The sequence below is a fragment of the Aythya ferina genome, assembly GCF_964211825.1.
Source record: "Aythya ferina genome assembly, contig: HAP1_SCAFFOLD_178, whole genome shotgun sequence".
Taxonomy (NCBI): Eukaryota; Metazoa; Chordata; class Aves; order Anseriformes; family Anatidae; genus Aythya; species Aythya ferina.
The window spans coordinates 105,368-123,084 of record NW_028181352.1 but is presented as its reverse complement, the minus strand read 5'-3'; the positions used below and the strand labels follow the sequence as shown (position 1 = coordinate 123,084).

General features: G+C 44.4%; 1 protein-coding gene and 1 pseudogene across 2 annotated transcripts; both read right to left on the bottom strand.

The window, feature by feature from the left end:
• Positions 1 to 249: 249 nt before the first annotated feature.
• On the bottom strand, positions 250 to 3,027 carry LOC311428890 (zinc finger CCCH domain-containing protein 11A-like). Its single transcript, XM_084540120.1, has 3 exons — positions 2,668 to 3,027; positions 2,192 to 2,253; positions 250 to 1,649 (listed from the first exon to the last, which is right to left on the bottom strand). Exons 1-3 carry the CDS (start codon positions 2,827 to 2,829, stop codon positions 1,382 to 1,384), a joined length of 492 nt encoding a protein of 163 aa, XP_084396246.1. The 5' UTR covers positions 2,830 to 3,027; the 3' UTR covers positions 250 to 1,381.
• A 2,861-nt stretch (positions 3,028 to 5,888) lies between these two features.
• Positions 5,889 to 13,941, bottom strand: LOC311428887 (zinc finger CCCH domain-containing protein 11A-like; annotated as a pseudogene). Its single transcript has 11 exons — positions 12,540 to 13,941; positions 11,193 to 11,239; positions 10,631 to 10,808; positions 10,311 to 10,430; positions 9,408 to 9,531; positions 8,775 to 8,977; positions 8,111 to 8,230; positions 7,525 to 7,605; positions 7,120 to 7,230; positions 6,327 to 6,389; positions 5,889 to 6,061 (listed from the first exon to the last, which is right to left on the bottom strand). The product of its transcript is annotated as a zinc finger CCCH domain-containing protein 11A-like (transcript).
• Positions 13,942 to 17,717: the final 3,776 nt, after the last annotated feature.

The window sequence follows — 17,717 nt, the reverse complement described above, 5'->3', positions numbered from 1 at the left end:
GCGAAGGCTGATGGTAGAACAGGGCTTCTTGGGGTGAAGGGAAAGCGAGGGCAGGTGGGCGCAGTCTCTGAGCTCTCCTCCTCCTGAGTTTGCTTTTTCTCCCCCATTTCTGAGCCGGCAGAAGTCCCCGTGAAGTCCTTCGGCACGATGAAGGCCTGCGTGAGCTCCAGCAGCAGTTTCGTCGGCGGAGGTTTTCCCTGGTCGGGCCGGGGCGTCACAGCACACACACACACACACAGAGACGCGTGGTTTTGTCCAAACATTAAGTATTTACAACAAATTCGACAAGCGCTTTTCCTCTGCCAGCAGCAAATGCCTGAGGGCCCCCACAGCTTCACAAATCATAGCGGGAAGTGCCTACCGTGCCGCGAAAAGTTCGGAAAATAATTCAAAATTGATCTGCTAGGGGAAAAAAAACGATGGCTGGTGCCAGGGTACACAATACACCCGAATCTCAGCTCTGTCCTCCGCAGGGTCAGTGCCCACGCCCAAGTGCGATGCTGATGGCACCCGAACATTTGCTGTAGCAGGCAGCAGAGCCAGCAGCTCAGGGGAGCAAGTTTTAAAACCAAGAGGCACTTAAACAACCCTTCATCGACCCTGTGACTGTGGCAGAGTCCCGACTGCTCGCCCCGGAGTCCTCACACAGGCAAAAAGCACCAACCAAAGCCTGGGGGAACTTTGGTATAGCACAAGAGAAGGGAGTGGGGGTAGTGGAGCCGCATGGCAGAGCTGCTGCTTTTCACCATTTGATCCTCCCTGATAATTGAAAGGAAGGCTGGGTGGGCTGACCCCCACCCCCATTCCTGGCAGCAAGTTTGGTCCACAACACACTGGAATAACGATTCTGCTCCCTCCCACCCCTACAGCTTCATCATCTGACACGGGTACAGTCAAAACAATGGCATACACGAGTAAAAGTCAAGAGTTGACATAGTAACTCCAGGATTTGGCTATCAACTGTCCGAGAAATCAGAACACCGAAGCTTCACAATGTGCCCAACATCGAGTTGTGCCAAGGGCGGAGGAAGGAAGAAGCTTTACATTTAAGCCTTCAGAGCATCGCTCCATCAGAAGATCGATTTGCAGCCACCATGGCGTGCCAATGGAGATCTTTCTGTGCCAAAAGAAGTGCTTTGTCCTCTCGATATCGAAGGTAACCACCTATAGTTACAGAACGGATGCACAAGACCTTAACTCTGACCAGCAGGGAAATTTAGGACAACTGAGCGCAGATTCTGCCAATTTCTACCACTTCAGACTGTGCTTTAAGTCTCATTGCAAAGCCTCAGTTAGAAAAAGGATCACCTCGGGGTATCCAACAAGAAGAACAGTTTTAATTTTTATTTTTTTTTTTAATTATACCCTAGGACTACGCAGTTCAACTGTCAATCATCTCGGAGAGTTCAAGGAGGAGGTCATCCTCGTCCTTCCCTGGGTCTAAGTCGATTTCAGCTTCCAGTCTGCCTCCTGAGATTTCCCAAAGTAGCTTCTCAAAATCTTCATCCGCAGATAAGGGCGCGTTCCCTGTGGAACTCAGCCAGCGTGTCCGTGCCTCTTCTGGCTGGGAAGAAGCTGAGGTCGAGGTCTCGAGATCCATCTCCATCTGCTCCTCAAATCGTTCCGGGCTTCCAAGACGCACTTCAGGTCTTGGGAGAGCAAGAAAGAACAATCAGGATATGCCATTTCTTAACGGGAAATCCTTTTCCTGCAAACCGGCTCTTAAAACTGTAGGCAAGCCCTCCTATGCTTCAATCTTACACAGGGATTGTTATCAATCAACCCAGGGCTACATTTAGAGCCCGATGTGTTACCAGGTACATTTTTCAGTCTGGGGGTTTATCTGTGAAGCCAGGGCACCTGGAGTTGAGGTGGCATTCTTGAGGACCAAAAGGCAGAGGACACTACTCATCATCTATCACCTCACGAGGAAGTAGAACTTCACCTCATCCTCGTTCAGGTATTCAGACAACCCAAGAAGTCACCGGAAAGCTGTGCTGACTTGCAGCATTTCAAGAAAGCCTAATTAAGCAATCCTGCTAGCTGCTAGAAAGTGGTTTCAGGTGACTTATTCCTTTGATGGATTTTGGCTTCAATTATCTCAGAACCCTCATTTTTTCCCACATGTGACAGAACTTGTTTCCCTGGGGATATACACTGATTAAGAAAAAGAACAAGTTGGGGTTGTCACCTGTTTTGGGGATTTTCTTCAAGTCTGATGGCTGGGACGTGCTCCGGCACGTCTGAAACACCCTAGAAAGCAGCAAAACAGTATTTATGACACATGGGTAAAAGATTCCTTAATAGCTTTTTCCTCCACACTGCTTCTCCTCTGGCATTGCGGAGCCGTGGCCAAAATACAAAACCAAGGTGCTCCTGAAGAAAGTTCACATTCACCTGGAGGTTACTCACGATCTGGTGTCTTTTAAGAACATGGCATTAATGGACAAAATCCCCCACACCAGAGAAATCACAGCATCAGAGTACCGGTTAAAGAGTGCCATTCATCTCATAAATACAGAAGGGTTCTACAAGCATCCTGGAGACAGCTACTGGATTTCTAAGGAAACAGAAGGCCTGCAGAACGTTTGAGTTTTCCACCTTTTCAAATAGAGGAGGGTAGAAATTTAACAAGGGATCCATCGCTGCATTAGCCCCTGGCCTTACCATGGCTGCTTTTCTGGCTGGAGGTCCCATCATGTCAGCATCAAAGGCAGTCTGTAGTTCCACAGCTGCTATGGCAGACGGGTAACTCCCAGGTGCCTTACGTTTCAGTGCCTTCTTCTTGGGGAAAGTGACTTTCCCACGCGAAGGCTTCGCAGATGTCATAAAGTTGGCTAGAGTAAAAGGAAGAGAGAACTGATACAGTCTTGCTCTGCCTCAGGAAAAATCCAGGTTCTCTTAATCATTTCCACAGTCCTTCTACACACTTAAATGCATTTGGCCAGCACAATTACACCGCCATTGCCTGGATTCTCAGGAATCTTTTCCACATAGTAAACTCTGTCTACCAACAAGCCATACAAAGGAACAAAGAAACCGAAGAGCTACAGTAAATAATAATCCAGGACAAGGAAAACCTCAGACACATAGCAATCCTAAGTGCAAGCTAGGTTCACAAATATAGACAGCTTTTATATTTAAAGTCCTGCTCCCGCTAGGAAAGGAAAAAGCAGCAGTTATAGTAGGACAAGAGTGTATGCAACTCTTGTACCAGCTTCCTCTCCCTTGCAGTGATGTCCCACAGTTAAGTTGTTCTACAAAGTCCACATTTGTAGTGTCATTTTCTAGTCTCCCGTTCCTTACCTAACATCTGGCTGGCAGGAAAAGAAGCAAACTAAGAAAAAGAAAGTACACCCTTCGCTTCGTAGCACTGCGTGGCAAAATGCACCCAGCCAGAGTTACAGCATGAGAAGTGTCATCTTCTGTCTGTATTTCAGAAGACAACCTAAGTAACTCTTAACCTTCAACACTTACTTTTAGCTTCCTGGCCCTGAAATTGAGCTGCCACTTTCCCTGCTGGTTCAGTATTAAAGAAGCCAGCAGTAGATTTGACAGCAGCTTCCTCCTGCCGAAGCTTCTCTTGTTGTTCTCTCTGTTGCCACTTCTCCCACCGTCTCTCTTCAAAGCTCTTCTCTGGACATTTACGAGTTCCACTCTGCTGAGTGGGCTAGAAGGAAAGAAAAGTAGTGCATGAATAGGACAAAAAAAATAAATAAAATCCGTGGAGATTTCGTTAAGAAAATCTGATCAGCAATCCCTCCAAAATGGTCTTGATGTGGAACAGCATATTAATCTCGTTCAGGTTACTGTTGGTTTTTTTGTTTGTTTGTTTGTTTGTTTGTTTTCCCATAAAATTCTGCCTGTAACAAGAGCCATGCTTTACTATGGACGCAGTCTCACATATCTGCAATATCCACTATGGCAAGCTTCTTTAAACAGCTAGGGTGTTCTGCTGTACATCTATTTATCACATTCTTTTTAAGCAGCAGAAAGTCATACAAGTTCCCCTATACAGTATCCACTGACAGATTGATTTCCTTGAACACAGAACTCTGGCCTTCTGTATTAAATCCTTCATGTCTGACAGATCAAGTCAGTAAGAACAAAAAGAATTCCCTCCACGTTAACTGTGTAGATTTCAGCTGGTGCTAACAGGGTTTCTTTCTTGCTGTGGTATAAACAGACTGATTCCAAGTTTGAGGATTACAGAGTTGTCTGGAAATGCTGCTGGCGATAGGATTTAGACTGCACTGCAGCTCCTACCAGCTGCTGAAGGGTAAGAACACACTCAAGAGGGTGGCACACGGTGAGTAACAAAACTTGTCAGAATTATCAGAAATTGTACGAATGTATGTGTGTCTTCACAGAGGACTCACCTGTACATCAGGTCCAGAGGAAAGTTTAGGAAAAGGCCGGTTCAATTCCACTGCCTTCTTTTCTTCTTTTTCAGGTGCTTTAAAAAAAGACAAAAAAAAGTGTTGTCAACGGCAGAAATAAAGAAAGCTGGGTACTTGTTTCCTTTGTGCATTTATTTCCTTGTGTCCCATGAGAGAGAGAGAGAAAGGCTACAATGTGCAAGCCATTCAGCATTTATCCATGAAGCAGATCCTGAGCAAACTGAACTTGCTCAATATGGGAAGCACCTCACTGGGGCAGGCATTAAAGCATCTTATTACCTGTTAGTTTTGTGCTCCATAAAGATTTCTGCTCTGCTGGGGCAGGTCCGGGTTGTGCTGAGGGAGCTGGCACATCTCCTTCACTCTGCTGCATCCGCAGAGCTTTCTCACGCTTTATTTCTTCCAAGGTTTTAACACGCACTTCTCCTTCTGGCTTGACTTTTCCTGCCGGCTCCCTCGCCTGCCCTTTGCTGGGCCCGGACAGAGCGAGCTGCTTCTTGGACTCACCCTGAATTTTGCTCTTGCTATGGCATTCTCCTGCTTTTTTCTTCTCTTCTACCAAGCGATTATTCTTTTTTTCAGACAAGGCTTCAGAGAAAGTTTGCATGCGACCTGCACGAGCAGCTCTTGCCCCTGCGCTGGAATCTTCAGTTTTACCGTGCCCTTCAGCCTCGGCTTTGGCTTGAGGTTCGCGTCTCTGAAGAGCTTTCTCACGACGGATTTCCTCCAGTGTTTTCACATGGATCTCTCCCATCGGCTTAGCAGCCTTCCCTGTCATCATCAAGAAATGAGGAGAAGCACCAACATTTAAAGAGAGTCCAGCAATATTTTAAGTCTCCAAAATTTGTCAGAGCACTAAGGAAAACTCATCTTGAGCGTTCCCAATAATGCATCTTAGAACAATATCCTTAGAACAACATTCTCCTCCTCCTCTGAGCCACTTGTATTTTGAAGACCAGCCCTATCCAGAGAGAACTGCTACACAGAAATGCTGCTTTACTTTATTACTTTTTCAGACTGCATTTCAAATTCCTGCTCCTGGCAGTGGTTCTATTCTAATTGTACGTAACGGTTCACACAAGCAGCTAAAAACCTCGACAAGGCACAAGTAGAAAATAAACACACACCTAGAGCCAGACTTCTGATAGTGGCTGTCAGAAGAGCTTCAGCACTCAACCAAGAGGCGTCAGTTCTTTGTTTTCGTTTAAATTAGTTTGTAGGGATGTATGAAAGCAGTCCAAGTTTGTGGAAAGGAAGGAGGAGAAAGCATATTTAAGATCTAGCTGTTACCTCTCTCAGTACTGGTCTGTTTAGGAGGTAATCCCAGCCTGTCCTTCAGAGACTTGGGAACTCGAACTGCAAAACAGAAAAAGAACGAATTAGGGAGGCTGCATAATGTCAACTTCAGGTTCACATTTCAAAACAAGACAGGAAAGGTAACTTTGAATCCCAGTGATTACGACCTCAGCCAACATGCAAAAAGAAACATCACTGGAAAAGGACAAACAGAAAGACTAAAAACGAAACCCAGGAATCCAATCCAGATGCCCGTTTAGTACCTGTCTCTCTCTTGGGTGCTTTGTCAGCATTTCCCGGAGCCTCTACCTTCTTCCCCAGCCTTTCAGCAAGGCTGCGCTTCACTGGAAGGCTGCCTACATCATCTTCAGAGAAAACAAGGAATATTGTAAGAACTTTTCTTTGCAGGAAGGTTTGAGAACAGTCAACAATAAGCTTCTCTTTTTCAAGCATATTTTCATAGAATTGCCTTTCAGCTGCTAAATGATTTATTTTTTTTTTTTTTTCCGTTTCTGCCGTCAACACAGATCTCCACTGCAATGTATTTTCCTTTCATACATCACAAATACTCTTTAATGCAGTCATATATAGAAGGCAGCACCTACGTAACAGCTCGTAAAAAGTTCTCACCTGCGGAGGCTTTCCGTTTTCCTTGTCTATCAGCAAGATCTACTCGAACCACAGGTTCCTCCCCTAAAACAAAAGGGAATTTTTTTTTCTATTTCACAGAAACCAGTAGCCAACAGAAATATTATCCTGTTAGCCCATGTCCAAAAAACCCTAGTCAGACACTGTTTTGACAGCTAAACCACACAAACTCATATTTTAACTATAATTAACATGGAAAAAAAATATTAATAGTCTCAGTGCTTGCTTCAAATTCCAGCTGAGATAGTAGAGAGTGAATCTGAGTCTGCTTGACACCTATACTTTGTGCAGAACAAAGCTGCATAAGCAAGCAGAATATTCTTAGGTGCAAATGCTGAGAAATATTCCTTTCTAAGGTGAATGTCTACGAGTAAAAGTACTTCCACACTTTTTTCCCTTTAAAAGGCATTTGCACAGCTCTAAACAATTTATACACAAACACCTGTCATACTGTGTCCACACCTGCCACTGTACGCCTCTTTAATGCTTCAGAAATTGCTTCTTATATAGCACTGGCTTCTACAGCTCGCTCTTCTCGTTACTCTTCTGTTTTTCAGTTACCCCCCTATTGGCATACTGACACTTTTTTTTTTCTCCTGCCACTGCACTTAACCTGAGCACCAAATCTTTCCAGTACAACCAGGGACTTTAAGCATAAAAGCACGTTTTGAACAGAAGGCAGCACCAGAAGGCTAACATGGGTGAATTGTTTTAATTATTGCTTAACCCTCCAGTTTAGGAGTAATGAAATCAAAACAAAAGCATTCATTATTACCTTTCTTGGAAGACACTGTCACAGTTCTCACCACTGTCCGGACATTTTCCTCTTCTGGAGCAGGAAAAATCATAGAATCAACGGGACGAAGAGAAGATCTTGAAGAACCTTCTGTTCAGAGCAACCAAAACGTAAGGAAGTTTACCCAACATAAAAAACTATCACAAAGAACAAAAAACTTTAAATGATTTGTTACTGTCAAAAATACAGCAAGCAGAGCATGTAAAGAAGAGAGGTGACTAATTTGCCTCTGGTTGCCCTTTGAACTCCCATTTAGAATACCAGCTGGCTGAGAATCAGGTTGCTTTATGCCCCCAGCTAAAAATGGAAGTCTGTCCCTCAAGCAGCTCCCAGTCACCATCACCTGCCGTGAACAGGATAAGAAAGTAGGCAATATTAACTCACCACCGTGTCTCTTCTTTTTTTCCTTCATCTTCTGCCATTTGATTTCCTCAAGTGTTTTTATTCCAAAATTCAGATTGCCCTCTGAAAACAGGAAACAGTTCATGAGACAGGCTTAGAGGCACTCACTGAGGACCACAGATCCTCAGGCTTCTTAGCGCTCAGGAACTTTCTGAAGTATTTCGAATAAAGCCTGTCAACACTCCTCACAAGTGAAAGAGCCATAGAACCAATGGCATTTTGCCCCTCCTTTCATCCTTCAGGGTTCAAAATGTAGTTTTAATTTTAATCCATTTACACAATATTAGATCCCTCTATCGTTAGATATGGCTTATCAGCAGTGGTTGCAAGGCTGCACGTGCAGCCATTTAAACTCCATGCTGTGGCCCTGTTTTGTTCTCCAAAAGTAAAGAAAAGGAGTTCACCTTTCTGACCCAATGGGCACATGATGGTATTAATGGCAGAAATGAGATCATGGAAATAACCGACTCCATTCAGCACCCCTACATTTTGTTGTGTTTTTACACCACGCTGCTTTTGACTTAACTGTCAAGTTCTTCTGATTTATCCTACTAAGGTGCTGGCATACCTTGTTTAGTAGTAATAGAACTGCCTTTCCGAGTGGAAATCACCCGTAATCCATTTTTGCCTTCCGCAGCTGGATGCTGGACGGGAGTTTTAGTTTCTTCTCCTTCCTCAGAAAGTTGGTCTGAAGGGGAAAAATCGATTCAGTTATGCATAGACCAGGTTGGTCGTGATTACGTAGCTCATGCAGTGACACTTCAGCCCATGGTTCATATAAAAAACTTTGTTGCTGTTTTGTTTTTTTTGTTTGTTTGTTTGTTTGTTTGTTTTTAAACAGCTACACTGACCTGATGAACTCCTAAGTAGAATACACTAGGACAAAACATCTAGGACTCTAGATTCTCTCTGCAGCTTTAACTACTACACAACACATTGCTCTTCAGACAGAAAAAAGAAATTTCCTTCCTAGTTTCACATAGAACTTTACACAAAAGACCAGCTAAAGCCAGGAGTGGTTCTAAGCTTTCCTCCAACGTTTCAGCTTCTGTCCACTGACTGCCAGACAAAGCCACCAGTGACCTGGCCAGACTGCCTGCCCTATCGCTAGTCAGACCTCAGGTCATCTGTGATTTATACACTCATTTACAGCACAGATTCCTTCCAAGAACCAAAGATTTAACACATTCATTTACAGCACAAATTCCTTCCAAGAACCAAAACATGCTCACCATCATCATCTTCATCATCATCTGCAGCATTGATTACAACTGGAGGGTGTGTAGGGCTTGGGACATTTTCAGAGTTTTCCACTTTCGTCACCCCCTTAGCTGTGGAGAGGGATTTGACTGGACAGAAAGTTTGTTTTGCTGCAGTGACATCTGAGCCACTTTCAGATCATCGTCCGCGCACTCAGGCGGACTTGGCAGTGTAGCTAGAGGAAGAGGAGGATCATCGGTAATATGGCAGTTTAAAACTTTGACCACAATGCAAAGAGATGGTAGCAAAGGCAGATAACCCGCACAGACAACGAATTCAGCATCTCCTTTTGCCCATCCCATCACTGCTTACACCGTGAACAATGATTTCCCTTCCAACAACAACACATCTCCCTACCACCCAGCAAAAGAGGAAACAACAGGAAGCAAACTGCAAGGCAAACATCACACAAAGCAAAGAGAAGCTGAGCACGAAAGCAGAAAACAAACACCAGCAGTACACTCGGTGCAGTACACCTATGACTGCAGACCTTTTCCTGCCCTCACAAATGAACAGTTACCTGACGCCCCCTACAGGATTGGCACCCACTAAGTAATACTCAAAATTAATTCTTCAGCGCTTAAAGAAAAAGGACCTAAACTCACTCTTGCTTGGTGGTAAGAATTGTCCATCGATGTAACGTCCCTTTGCATGATGAAAAGCACAGTTGGCTTTCTGACAGCCTCCCGGCTGGTTCTCCCAGTAGCAAGGAATCTCACTGCGCTTTTTCTGAAGACAGAAAGAAAGAAAAGCTCGTGATAACATGCACCTGAGGCTTGCAAAGAGATGCACAGCTCCAGATCGTGACAGCTGTCACAACACAGTGCTGAAACAGCATTCCAAAGGTCAGTTTCTCAGTTAAGCGTAGTATTTCTGGGCATATTCACAAAGTTTGCATACGCTGTAACCACTATGCACATTTAGTTTGGTCATCACTCAGTTTGAGAAGACAGGCACTCTCAGACATCACTTGAGGGTGGCTTAAACTAATACACCTAGGATTATACTAGGATTATTCAGAGGGAAAAAGAACATCTGAAATTGCCTAGGTTAACCCTGTCTAGAACTACTTCTTGGAGACTTAGTTCTGCTGCACCTTTAACTTTCCCCACTTCCTACCCCAGGCAGCTACAACAGCGTTATCTGAAGGACTGTGGGTCAGAAGACACCTGATAGTTCATTATCAAGCCTGCTCCCATGAGGATAGAACAGCCTGTTTATTACCCCCCTGCTCCAGCACGTTTTAGCAGTCTATTTAACAGCTATTCTGCATCTCTTGAGAAAACTGTCAGCATCTAATAAAAAAAAATAAACAAATATCTTGCTAAGACATACCTAAGGCATTGATTTTATTTCCCTCTGCTTCCTCCCACCCCCTCTCTTGGTAACAGAAACCAGTATGATTTTGAAGCAAACAAATCTATCCTGCAAAAGCGCAATCAGTACACCTACGGCACTGAAAAATGCTTTTGTGGATTTATTTTGAGAACACATTGTTAGGCACTCACCTCAATTTCCATGTGTCTGAATCGGCAGACATTCCTGAAACAACGACCCTCCTGCCACAGCTTGCAGACCGTCTCATTGCCCAGAGCAGCTTCGCAGTGGCGGTAGGCACATTTGTCTCCCTGGAACCAAAAGGAAACCAACAAGGAAAATAGAGTACAGCCTCAAAAATGGCCATGCTGCTGCCTAATGGTGCTACAACTGAATTCACAATCTATCTGGTTCTCAAGTTAACCAAAGACCAGTGTGCTTCCTCCTCCTAATCTACTCCTTCCTGAAAAAAAGGGGGAAAAAAAGCAAAGCAAAGGAAAGCCAGCCATACCTTGCTACAGGTAGAATAGAAATAGAAGTAGCAATCGTCTCCTTGTTTAGACATGCCGACGAGTTCTGCTAACAAGCTCGGGTTCTCTCCACAGGGACTTCCTCTGCTCTTGGAGAGAGCTGTCTTCACCCTTGCTTGGGCTGAAAGTCTTCTACTGGCTTGTGATCAGTGAAATCTTCTTTTTAAAAGTAACCCGAAAGAAAGTAACAAGTGAAAAATAATGAGGAACAAACATTTTTCCAGCTTTCTTCAGTTAATCAAATCAAGTTATCAGTCTCTCAAAGAGAGCAAAGCCTTGAAATCAGCTGTTACATGAACTAACTAAATATTAAAGTTCTGTAAAGCTGCCAGGAGCTTTGTCAGCAAGCGTTCTCTTCCACATCCTCAATAATATGACCTGGAGCACATCTGGAAGCCTGAAAACGGAGTCACTCCTTAAAAAACCACCTGATGATACATGCAAGTCAATTATCAACTATGGCTACAAATAACTTCTCTAGAACACAGTTAGGACGCATTAAACAGCACGTTCCAGGCCCTGTGGGTCTTCGATTTCACCTACCTGGACAACCTCAGCAAAGTTATCGATCTTCAAAGGCTTCCAGTTAACTGCTCCTGTAGGCCGAACCAAGACTGAATCCGTGAATTAATAATAAAGGGGTAGGAAGAATTTTCCTCCTCACTTTGCCAAGGGAACCTCTCATCCACAATTCAAACATAGGATGCGCTTTTAAACAGCTTATAACTAAGAGAGGAAGCAAGTCCATTTGAATGCTCTCTCAGACTGGATGCAGCCACGGTTAGTTAGCTCTTCAAAAAAATAAAAAACAAAAACCAAAACAAAACAAAAACAAAAAAAAACAGCGCATTTAGAGATGAACTCGTGATTCAAAGTGGCTGCAAAAATGAGGCTCCATCTTCCACAGCCGGACAATTTAACTTTTTTTTTTCTTTTTTTTTTTTTAATTTAAAATTCAGCATGTTCCAATCTCTGGTCTTCAAGATTTCTTCACCTATTAAGAAAACACAAAAACCTTTCCCCGTCTTTATTACCTGTACAGCAAAAAACATACCAGTGCATCTAAATCCACAGATGTGCATACGCATACACACATCTGTGTTTATACACACACGAGGAGGGAGTGAGAGAAAGTTAGCGAGAGCGACAGTGAAAATCAGAATTTTTGCCTTTTCGACACAGAGAACGCGTAAAAATTCTCTCATTTTGAGGGAACTAGAAAAAAATGGAGGCTCTACAAAAGATTTTGATGAGTATGCCTTCGAGGCCGATGCTTTGTAACATGAGGGATCTGGGGGCCAGCACACAAATATGCATACGGATGTACATGCATACAGGATAAACATATCTATACACACAAGCGTGCACAGTATATGTTGTATGATCTCCATATCGAGAACAACTCGTAGCCCTGATCAGACATGTAGAGTTGCAATCAATTAACAGCAGCAAGACAGCAGATCAAGGGTACAGCAAGCTTTGAGAGGCAGGGGAATGCTCACTTTGCCAGTGGCACGGCTGCATGATACCAAGGATTTTGAATTACTTTGATTTTTTGGAAGCAATTTGGTTTTTCTTTCTGCGCTGTAGCTGTGGTGGTTTTACCGTGCTGGGCAGCTAAACCCCACAACCGCTCTCTCACTCCCCCTCCTTTAGATGAGGAGGGGGAGAAGTAAAGCAAAGAACAACTCACGGGTTGAGATAAGGATAATTTAATTAAAGGGAAAAAATTATAATAATTAAATAAAGACTACCATGAACTAAACAATTTAACTAAGGGGAAATAAAAAGGGAAAGGGGAAAAGGAAAAATAAAAAGAAGGGAGGAAAACAAACAAACAAAATAAATGAAGGCTATATGGAAGTGCAGAGGAAAGAAATTACTCTCTACTTCCCACAAATGAGCCATGATTGACCACGTCCTTGAAGCAAGGCCTCAACGCACGCAGCCGGTGTTCGAGAGGAGGACCGACGTTTTCCCAACGAGAGCCCACCCCTCCCCTCTTCTTCCTGTTTCCACCTTTTATTGCTGAGTGGGACATCACATGGTATGGAATATCCCTTTGATTGGTTTAGGTCAGCTGCCCTAGTGATGTTTCTCTCCTCACCTTTTTGCCCACCCCCTAGGAGGGTTAGAGAAAGGCCCAATGCTGTGCCACTGCTGCTCAGCAGTAGACACAACACTGGTGTGATAACACTGCTGTTCCAGCTACAAGTACAGAGTACGGCACTGTATGGGCTGCTGCAGGGAAAGTAAACATTCCAGCCAGACCCAGTACAGTAGCAAATACCACAGGTTTGCCATCACGTGCTGTTCCCTAATCCATATATCCATCATCAGCCATTGCTGCAGGATCATGAAAGGTTAGAGAAGACGACTTAGGTCCAATTTAACAGCCAATGAGTTTTCGATGAGCAGAGCTGCAACAGATTTTATTTCGCCACAAGCATTTTTTTTTTCTTTTTTTCTGATATGAAGTCAGAAATTTTGATTTTTTTTTTTTTAAAGACACTAAATGTCACAAAACCTGCAACCAGACCAGATAAAGTTCAATTCAGAGTGATTCTGAATCCTTTCATTAAAACGCTGCACATTTCTGTGCAAATTATTTCTGACTCTTCTGGACAAAAGTGGATGAAATAGTTCTTACAAATTAATAATAAAAGGTTGGAAGCTTTTACTCACACAAACACTAGTGAATTTTCCAGGAAATATTGTTTTGGCAGGGAATTTTCCCAAATCTAAAATAAAGAGAGGAAAAGTTGGGTTCTCATATTAGTTACTGCTTTTGACTGCTGGACAAAGGGAATAAAAACAGTAGTTAAGTGCAAGGTTTCCTTCTCTTCTTTAGTATGGATAGGAATCGTCACTTCGGACCTTTAGCACCTTCAGAAACACACCCAGTGCCATGCAGGTTCCTCTGCAGCTACTTCTAACAATTACTGGTGCTCCTTAGCATGGAAGTTTGACTCAAAACACTCTCCAGATTTAGCTCTTTTGACTGCCCAAGGAGCTCATCATTTTGCTTGTTGCCTTCCATTTTCCTGAACACACCGGGAACGCTGTTCAGAATCTGAATGGATCTGGTCTAAGGAATGGGAAGAAAGCAAAACCAACGATACCTTGCAGTATTCCAAATTCCAAAAAAGCAGTCTCATTTTAAAAAGGACCTCAAAAGCTTTTTTTTTTTTTAAACTGACATCTGCCAACATAGCAATCCAAGCGCTAAACCAACTGAAGTTGCCCCTGAAAGCCTGAATAAAAATGAGTAACTCTGGTGCACTCAGCAGGTCTGTAATAGAAGTTGGTAAGGGTTTTAGGTTTCTTTTTTTTTGCTCCAGGGTGCTGGTAAAATTTTTGCATTAAGAGATTTTGAACCTTTTGTACCAAAGAATTAGAGATGCGCTACAGTGCCAGTAGCTGGGGGTCTGGAAATACACACCAACAAGTGTCATAAGCTTTGCCTTTGCTGAAGGAAGATGAATAGTACAAAGAAAATCTGTCTAGTTTGTTTTACAGGCTTGTCTTTCTCAGTACGGAACAAACTGACCTCCCTGGTCTAACTTTGCAGTGCCTATTCTGCCTTTGTCCTGCAGAGAAGAGCAAGAAAGGAACAAATCTATTTTTGCACCCCAAAAACGCATTAGAGGAGGATTATCACACCCACCTAAGGGTACTTCCTTGTTTGTTTATAAAGCACAAAGCATTTCTCTTGGACAGTCTCTGATGCTGGCCTCTTTTGTGCCTTCCATTTATAATAAAGATATTAAGATGCTTACCCCTTGCTTGTTTTTTTTTTTTTTTTGTTTTTGTTTTTGTTTTTTTTAAAGAACAGTGGAAGTGGAGAGTCAGATGACAAGCAAGAACAAACACTAGAAACTCCTTGTTCTGCCCCTGCTTTTTAATCACCCAGCATCACCCCGGCTGCAAAACAGCCTCTGCTGATTTACCTGCTTGTTAAAGCACCCCACAGGCTGCAAGTGCGGTGTGCTAGGTGTCAAGTTATATTTAACGGTGCACACGTAACCATTCATCTTCCCACAGTCGAAGCACAGAACAGCCTCTTGCTAACACAACTCATCCCTGCTGCTGCAAGAAACCTCATGGCCTGCAGGAAAACCTCAAGCTAAGAGTTTCAAAGCAAAAGCAGAAAACGCATCATTTGTACTCTTTCTATTTGAGGGAATTCTAGCTGCTAAATGCTGCCTACATCTGAGGGCACGTTCTGAGGCTGCCGGGAAGGACACTCAACACCCACTGACAGCAGGAGTGCAAAGATGCCAGCCAAGAAGGCAAAGGTTAGAGCTGAACGCTGCCTCAGCTTCCTCCAGCAGCCAGCTGGGGGTCACCTTTCACCACGCTCTCTGAGACTCGGAGCCCCGAGTTACCGCAGCCGCCACGTACAGCTGCTCCTTGCTGGCCCAAACTATTTGAAGAGTCTTCAGACTTCAGGGACCTGTTTTACGACAGCCTCAAGATCAAATTCATCTGTTCCTGAAGGCGCTGATCGTCCTGCTGTTTCTGTAGCTGTCAAAGAACAATCCTGAACTGAGGCACTCGTCTGATCAAACAGTGCTTCGGCACAGATTTCTCTTTAGCTTGACACATCAAGGTGAAGAGGAATCGATTCTTGCAAGCAACCTCTCAAGCAGGGATCTAATAAGGTGACCAAAACGACAGATCTGTTGTGCAGATCTGAGCACGTCACTCTGCAGGGAATCACTTTCAAGCCTAAGATGTTTCACCCATCTCCCTGCCCCAGAGCGACACAAGGAAAGCTCTTAAGCAATTGCTAGCCTCTCCTCAGTGCTCACGAGTCCCAAATCACTAATTTTACAATATATAAACCATGGCAGCTGGCACCTAGTTGGCACACGGTGACACTGCACACGTTGGCAGTGCTGTCAGGAGCTGGAAAGTCAGGGGTGAGGGGGTTAAGGGAAAACCACACATCAGTTTAGCAACTTGGCTCCCGTAGGATACTTCCTACGGCAGGAGTTTTAGCAAAGTCCCTCCCTCAGAGGGACCTGCTGGCTAATTAAAACAGGACTTCTGCTGGAGCAGTCAGAAGGCAGCAGGGTATCAGGAGATATCCAGTGGGCATCACCGTCAGCCTGTGGCAGTTTGGGGTCCAGGTATCAGTGGTTATGCGTGGTTTTCTCTGCTTCACTTTCTCCAAAGCTGTGAAAAAATAGTTCTTTTACAGCACTGTACAGTCACACGTTACAGATGGAACCAGCTGCATCAACTTCCAGTACGACGGTGTTGGAAAAAGGTGCCTTTGGTGGTCAGGAGCACAACAGCTCTGGTGAGGTGTTATTTAAGTGTGTTCTTACATCTGAGTTTCCTCATAGCAGTATGTAGCTGAGGGGGTCCAGGTTTCCCAGGTAAGATTGATGTTTTTTCTCCTACCAAGCACCAGCTCAGTATACAAAGCTCTGTTAATAACACCCAAGCGTGTAGATGTTAAACTGAAACTGCTTTTAAACCTATTTGTTGTTACGAAAATAGCTTCATACACCATCTTCACAGGGTAAAAATTCACATGGAAGGACAAAAAAACCCAGAAGCGCTTCCTGAGCTTCAGTTTACCAACAGCACCATCGGATTTAGATCCTGGCCTGGCAGCCAGGATGCAGGGTCTGTAAGCATTGCTGCGATGTGCAAGTGCCAAGGCAGGTTTCTGGCCTGCCCTGAATAAAATACCTTTTTTTTTTAATACAAACAGCGTGCCAGGTACGCTGTAATGCCAATGTGCCAGCTCAATAGAGGATGTCAAACAACAGAGGCGTTTATCCTAATTTCTGGCATGAAAACACTTTTAACAGCATTCTTTTCATGAAGAAAACCCTCTCTATCTTCTCCAATGCTCCAGGATCTGCTGCAGCTGCAGCAGCCGCGCTGGTACAACCCACATCTTTGCCAAATCTTTTCAATAATTGTGCTTTACCTCGGCAATGTTGAGGTCACTCCTCTTCCTCCTCCAGCTGAGCAAGCAGCTCGCTGGCTCTGCCACACCGCAGGTGCGGAAGCGAAAGCTGGGAACACAGGAGTCAAACTCTCAGTGCTCACGAAGCCACCAGGGCAGAGGGCTGACACAGAGGCACCCCGGATCCGCTCTCCCTCCCCGCTGCGAGGCTCGCAGCAGCCCCAACCCGAAGCACACACAATGCTTCACATGGTGATGTCACTGCTGATTCTGAGTCCCCACGTGAGGATCTGCTTCACCACTCTCAACGTTGGTGTTGGTTTTTGATTTTTTTTTTTTTTTCTTTTAAACATTCTCAGCTTATGGGAAACCATCAGGTAAACCACAGATCGCTAGGGAAGAAGGCCCACACGAGGGAAGTCCGTGCTTTTCTTCCAGGCAGTGGCACGTGCTTTAACACGCCGCGTTCGACAAAGCAGCTCTCCCTGTTTTGCTCAGTGGCAACAGGCACGACTGCAACGCACACAGGTGTAGGCAGCACCTGCAGGTCCCAAACCCTTAACCCGTTTTTAGAGAGCACCAATTTTTTAAGTAGTGCTTTTCCCTTAATCCATGACCCCTTCTTTCCTTTATTTCTATCGGGTGGCTCTCCTCCATTTTCCTCCTCAGTGTCTGAGCAGACACTGGGAATCGTTTCCGGAGGAAGGGCACAGCTGAAGCTCCTCCATCTACTCTCCGAGAAAAGAGAGTATGTTAAAGAATACATCTTTCCTTTCTTTTCCCTATTTTAAATACAATTTCTGAAATCAACGCTGCGGCCTGGCAGCAAATACCTACGGGACTAAAGGTGATTCCTCATCCTCACTGTAACGTTGTAGTTAACCTCCCAACGAACCCATCTCCCCAGGAAGCGGCCATTTGAGATGGGAAGGGGCAGAGCAAGAGGAAGCTCTCCTTAGCCTAGCTCTTCCCCCAACACCACCTCGCCACCCAGCACCAAATTCAACTCACCTGCTCCTCCCGATCACTCGAACGGGCGTCCGACGCTGGCACATGCCGCAGCGGTGGTTCTGACGTGCCTTAAATCACCTCTCCGCAGAATATCTCGGGTCTGTACGCTCAAATAACGCAGTATTTGA